We start from the raw sequence: 6,509 nt of genomic DNA, 5'->3' as shown, positions 1-6,509 counted from the left end.
AGTCATCCAGTCTCAAAGGTCAGTAGTGCCCGGGCTGAGACACTCTGACCTGGCATGAAAGACAATTGGTACCATCTGTCTGTCTATCTATCCATCCATCATATCCATCCATTCATCTATCCAACTGTCTATCCATCCATCTATCCAGTCATCTAACTATCCATCTTATCTATCTATCTATCTATCTATCTATCTATCTATCTATCTATCATCTATCATTTATGTCTATCTATCCATCCATCCATCCATCCATCCAGCTATCCATCCATCTTATCGATGTATCTATGTGTGTATGTATGTATGTATGTATGTATCTATCTATCTATCTATCATCTATCCATACATCCATCCATCAGCTATCTATCTTTCTATCATCTATCTATCTATCATTTATCTATCTATCTTCTATCATCTATGTCTATCATCTATCCATCCTTCCATCAGCTGGCTAATCTATCTACTACCTATCTATCTATGTCTGTCTGTCTATCTATCATCTATCTATCATCTATCTATCATCTATCCATCCATCCATCAGCTATCTATCTATCTCTCTATTGCAGTGGTTTTCAGCTAGACAGATGGCACCACCAGGGAACACTCATCAATGACTGGGGACATTTTTGGTTGTCACACTAGAGTGGAGGCTGCCACGGGCATCTGGTAGGTGGAGACAATGGTTGCTAGTCAGTGCCCTGCAGTGCCCAGGACACCCCACCCCAGAAAGTCATCCAGCCCCAGATGTCAGCAGGGCTCAGGCTGAGAAACCGTGGGCTAGATCCAGAAGTGCCAATGTCTCTTCAATACACGTCTCAAGATACAGAGCACAGAGACAATGGTTGGCAAAATGCAGTCAAGGAAGCATCAGTGGTGCCTTGGTGGGGGGATCCTGGCTTATGGTGTCTCCAGTGTCCACAGCCTTGACGCTCAGGCAGGCGTGCACATGGACATCAGTCCCTCCCAGGACTCGAGCAAGGAAGCCAACACTCAGGGGCTCTGCACGGCTGTGCCTGGCTTCCCCCACCTCTTTCCAAAGCAGGAAGAAGGCAAACGCGCTTTCTTGAAGCGTGAGTGTTAACTTTAGACAGTTGGGTGGTGCCTAGTGAACCTTGCACACTCCATCCACAATACCACGTACGCAGTTTTCCCTGGACTGCCTCCCAGCTCGGCAGATGCACTGCCATGTGCGGAAGAACTGTTTCCAGCTCTTCTTGGCACGGCTCACGCAGCGGTGAATGAACGGCAGCAGAAGAATGTGATTCCGCTACGAATGTGAGCCGTTCTGCTCGTGTCTCCCCATAAATCACGGATCGCCGTCTCTGCGGCTCCATTATTACTAAATTTTGACTAATTGCATTCTTAGGAAAGTGTGATTAAACAACCCATGTGAGTTTTATAAAAGAGCGGGCTCTATGCCTTGCCTACACATTGGGACTATTTAAAAATACAGATATCGGAACTTTTCTTGAAGCCCGATCCCCAGTGGTGGGTAGGCATGTCTCTGTTTCTGGGTCTCTCCGTGGATTGTGATTACGACCAAGGCTAGGAATCACCGCTTCAAGGTTTCAAAAGGCTGGCAGACATGAGCTGCTATACAAAGTTTTGGATTCTAAACTCTAACACACATTGAAATGTCTTTGTCTGCTCCGCTCCTACTGATTTACGTTGACTCGGTTTGCGCTCACGGCCAACAAAACGGTTCATTTGGTCATTGTTAGTAGCTGTTTGTATTTTATTCACAATAATCAGGTTGAGTCAACCGTAGGCAGACTTTTTTTATTTTTTTATTTTTTTTTTGGTACCTTTACAACACAGTTCCACGCACGCTGTTTGAATAATGCAAAGTTTAGGAAATATTTATGGATTTAAATTCAATCCCCTCCTTCTCCAATAACACCAGTATAAATTATGTGTAATGGAGATTTTTCAATCTGGATGCTTTTAAAGGAAGAACCCCCCCCAAGTCTTTCCACCTCTTATTCAAAACATGCGTTCTGAGTTGCTCAAGGACACCCTACTAGAAAAAGGTCACATGCATAGTGAAGACCTTCCTGTCGTTCTTCTCATTATCAGCCCCTTTACGCTGGAAAGCTTTTGAACTATTAGGCCAAAGGTGTGTGAGCTTAGGTCCAACGTCATCATTTCACATGGGGGACTGAGATACCAGCTTGGGGTGCTAGCTGGCAAATGTCATCCAGCTTTAGGTACGAGTTCTAGGGAAGAAGACATCACATCGATATTTCCATGTTCTAAAGAACCCAAGGTTAGCCTTAAAACTCTGGAAATAACCCCAACTACACGGTGCATAGAGTAGCCACTTGGCAGTCTCTAGCTTCATAATGGGATATAATATAATACGAGATTGTCAAGGATAAACATTGTTTCTGAAGTGTTTTATTCAGGAAGAACTCCACTTCTTGATTGAGTTCTCTCAGATTCATTCTCTCCGTGGCTGTCACAGTTTGCCTGATTTTATCATTACTATAAGCTGTGCCCCGACCGTCATGCAGAGACATGATGCACGTACACCCCCACTAACAGGGTGGAAGTCTTTGACAGAATTTCACATCCTTGAATCCGTGGACAGGCCAGCCAAATGTCAGGTCCTACCAAGTCAGACATCTTTTTTGTGGTAAATCAATCATGTCCGCCTGTGAACACAGTCCCCTTCAGGCTGCAGAACCCATGTGACATTTTGCGGTAGCAGCCGTGTGCCCAGATAGTTCCCAGAACCACATGTTTTCATTTTGTTCCAGTGACCTGAAGCCAGGATAGAGCATACGGGAGACTGACATCCTCCTCTTTTTCTTTTTTTTCGGTCAGCTTTGACACCAGAATCAAGGTGTTTGCCAACGGGACCCTGGTGGTGAAATCTGTCACGGACAAAGATGCAGGGGATTACCTGTGCGTTGCCCGGAATAAGGTTGGAGACGACTTTGTCGTGCTCAAGGTGAACGTGGTCATGAGACCGGCCAAGATCGAGCGCAAGGAGGAGAATGACCACAAAGTCTTCTATGGGGGTGACCTGAAAGTGGACTGTGTGGCCACTGGGCTTCCCAACCCCGAGATCTCCTGGAGCCTCCCGGATGGCAGCCTGGTCAACTCCTTCATGCAGTCTGACGATGGCGGTGGCCGTACCAAGCGCTACGTGGTTTTCAACAACGGGACCCTCTATTTCAATGAGGTGGGCATGCGGGAGGAAGGGGATTACACCTGCTTTGCCGAAAACCAGGTTGGGAAGGATGAGATGAGGGTACGGGTCAAGGTGGTGACCGAGCCCGCCGCCATCCGGAACAAGACATACTCCGTGGTCCAGGTCCCCTACGGCGACGTGGTCACCGTAGCATGTGAAGCCAAAGGGGAGCCCACGCCCAGGGTGACGTGGCTTTCTCCAACCAACAGGCTGATCCCTGCCTCCTCCGATAAGTACCAGATATATCAGGACGGCACTCTCCTCATTCAGAAAGCCCAGCGCTCCGACAGCGGCAATTACACCTGCGTGGTCAGGAACAGCGCGGGGGAGGACAGGAAGACCGTCTGGATTCACGTCAACGTCCAGTCGCCCACCATCAACGGGAACCCCAACGCCATCACCACCGTGCGGGAGATCGCTGCTGGCGGGAGCCGCAAACTCATCGACTGCCAGGCGGAAGGCATCCCCACCCCGAGAGTCCTGTGGGCCTTTCCCGAGGGGGTGGTTCTGCCAGCCCCCTACCACGGGAACCGGATCACCATCCATCGCAACGGCACGCTGGACATCAGGAGTCTCAGGAAGAGCGACTCGGTGCAGCTGACGTGCATCGGCCGCAACGAGGGAGGGGAAGCCAGGCTGATCGTCCAGCTCACTGTCCTGGAGCCCGTGGAGAAGCCCGTCTTCCACGACCCCGTCAGCGAGAAGATCACCGCCATGGCCGGCCACACCATCAGTCTCAACTGCTCGGCCGAAGGGACCCCGACACCCACCCTGCTGTGGGTCCTTCCCAACGGGACGGAGCTCCAGAGCGGCCAGCAGCTGCACAGGCTCTACCATAAGGGTGATGGCAGGTTGCATATCAGCGGCCTCTCCTCCGCGGATGCCGGGGCTTACCGCTGCGTGGCCCGGAACTCCGCCGGCCACACGGAGCGGCTGGTCTCGCTGAAGGTGGGGGTGAAACCCGAGGTCGGCAACCAGTATCACAATCTGGTGAGCATCATCAACGGGGAGACCCTGCAGCTGCACTGCCTCCCTCCCAGGGGCCGGCCGGCTCGCTTCTCTTGGACGCTCCCCAACGCCATGCTCTTAGAGGGCCCCCAGACACGGGGGCGCTTTTCCCTCTGGGAGAACGGCACCCTCACGGTACGTGACGCCTCCGTGTTCGACCGGGGGACCTACGTGTGCAAGGCGGACACCGAGTACGGCCCTTCCGTCATGAACTTTCCAGTTATCGTGATAGCCTACCCTCCCCGGATCACCAGTGAGCCAACGCCCGTCATCTACACGCGGCCCGGGAACACCGTCAAGATGAACTGCATGGCCATGGGCATTCCCAAAGCCGAGATCACCTGGGACCTGCCAGACAAATCGCACCTGACCGCCGGGGCGCAGGCCCGTCTCTATGGGAACAGATTCCTTCACCCCCAAGGCTCCTTGACCATCCAGCAGGCCACACACAGAGACGCAGGCTTCTACAAGTGCACCGCAAAGAACATCCTAGGCACTGACTCAAAGACTACTTACATCCACGTCTACTGAAACGCCTCCCCTCCGGACGTGGGCTCCGAGGCCATTGCTTGGGAAGTTAGAACAAAGCATCATTTGTAAGGAAAACCGCCACGACCGGATGGTCAGAACTCTTAACGGATCTGTCACGGTGCATGGTGGCCCCCGGCTGGATTTCAGGTTCATGTTGACTTTGACCTATGCTCGTCGGCGAAAGGAAGCCATGCGGACACGGGAAGGATGGTTCGGCCTCTCCGGGGACTTTCATTCACGTTTACAGCAGGCCGCCTGCTCCTGTCTGACGTTTTTCAGGAGCTGGACGCATATGGTGGTGTCTGTCTTGCAGATGACACATTTGGCTTTCCTGGGCATCTGCAGCAGACCTAAGGAGTACTCACTGAAAATAAACCATACAGATGACCAGTGCCTTGCTGCCCCATTGAAGATGCATCCCCTAGTTACCCTGCTGCAGTCTTAACATGATAGAATGTTCTAGAATGACTACCCATGTTTCACTTCCTTCCTGTCACTTTAGAACTCCAGCTTGCCCTATAAGGGCTTAGAACCACAGTGACTGATGTTTTTATAATGTACGAGTTTCATACACTACGGCTACCATTTTATATGGAACTCACTTTTTCATATAATGGAACTCACTTTCTCCCTGGAGCTCACTTTTTATATAATGTCTAACATAAAGACATTTTATATTTTCTTTCCAATCAGACGATGAGGCTAGAAAGAAAGAAATACTTTCTGTCTCATTAAAAATAATAAATTATTGGTCTTTACAAGACTTGGGTACATGAGAGCAGGCATGGAAATACAATTGTAAAAACAAATCCCCTAAACTTCCTCGAGCAAATTCAGTAACCGCTATTATATTACCTTCCCCAGCAACGCTGTGGTGTGGGAGGCTGGGATATTGGATTTTCCTGTTTGTGGATTTATCTTGAGAGTGGGAGTCGGGGGAGAGGGCAGGGGAGAGAGTTAAGCCATGACTCTGCACAGTGAATCCAGAGCCTCCTAGAAAAGCCCGGAAGTATCTCCCCCACCCGACCCCCTGTCCATGTGTGCTCATGGAAAATAGGACACACATCATCCCCATGACTGCTTTACTGTATTTTTAAGGTCAATATAATGTACATTTGATAATAAAATAATATTTTCCAAATAACCGGGCAATGATAATAGTCCTATTTTCCAAGGCAAGAGCACTTCAAGTGATTTTATATCTGCACGGTCTTTACTATGTGCCAGATACAGGGAGGGGCCCTGCGAGGACCCAGATGCATAGGGAACACTTCCTGCCTCAAGAGTTCATGTTCCACACACAGACCTTCAGCCAGAGGGCTTCTCAGCCTCTGCACCCATGTGGGGCTGATGACTGTGGCGCGGGGCATCCTATGCCCTGTAGGGTGTGGGGCAGCATTCCTGGTCTCTACCCAGCAGACGCTGGTAGCACGCCCCACTCTAGGTGTGACAACCAAAAGTTGGCTCCAGATACTGTCAGATGCTACTGCTAAGTTGTCCCTGGTTGAGAACCACTGCCATAGATGCTAGATACATGGAGAATGATGACGATGATGAAGATGAAGATGATAGATAGATAGATGATAGATAGATAGATAGATAGATAGATAGATAGATAGATAGACAGACATAGGGATGGATGGATAGATATGATGATGATAGATAGATAGATAGATAGATAGATGATAGATGATAGATAGATGATAGATGATAGATAAGATAGATAGATAGATGATAGATAGATAGATAGATAGATAGATAGATAGATAGATATAGG

General features: G+C 49.5%; 1 protein-coding gene across 1 annotated transcript in view; it reads left to right on the top strand.

Moving 5' to 3' along the window:
* The window catches only part of MXRA5 (matrix remodeling associated 5), a 29,168-nt gene extending 23,292 nt beyond the window's left edge, over positions 1-5,876 (top strand). Inside the window, exon 7 of the mRNA XM_034649143.1 lies at positions 2,824-5,876. Within this exon, the coding sequence (XP_034505034.1) occupies positions 2,824-4,732 (1,909 nt within the window). The 3' untranslated portion in view covers positions 4,733-5,876. The remainder of the gene's footprint in view (positions 1-2,823) is intronic.
* Positions 5,877-6,509: the final 633 nt, after the last annotated feature.

This window comes from Ailuropoda melanoleuca, chromosome X (assembly GCF_002007445.2).
Source record: "Ailuropoda melanoleuca isolate Jingjing chromosome X, ASM200744v2, whole genome shotgun sequence".
Classification (NCBI taxonomy): Eukaryota; Metazoa; Chordata; class Mammalia; order Carnivora; family Ursidae; genus Ailuropoda; species Ailuropoda melanoleuca.
The sequence above is the reverse complement of the archived record's forward strand: the minus strand, read 5'-3'. Positions and strand labels throughout refer to the sequence as shown.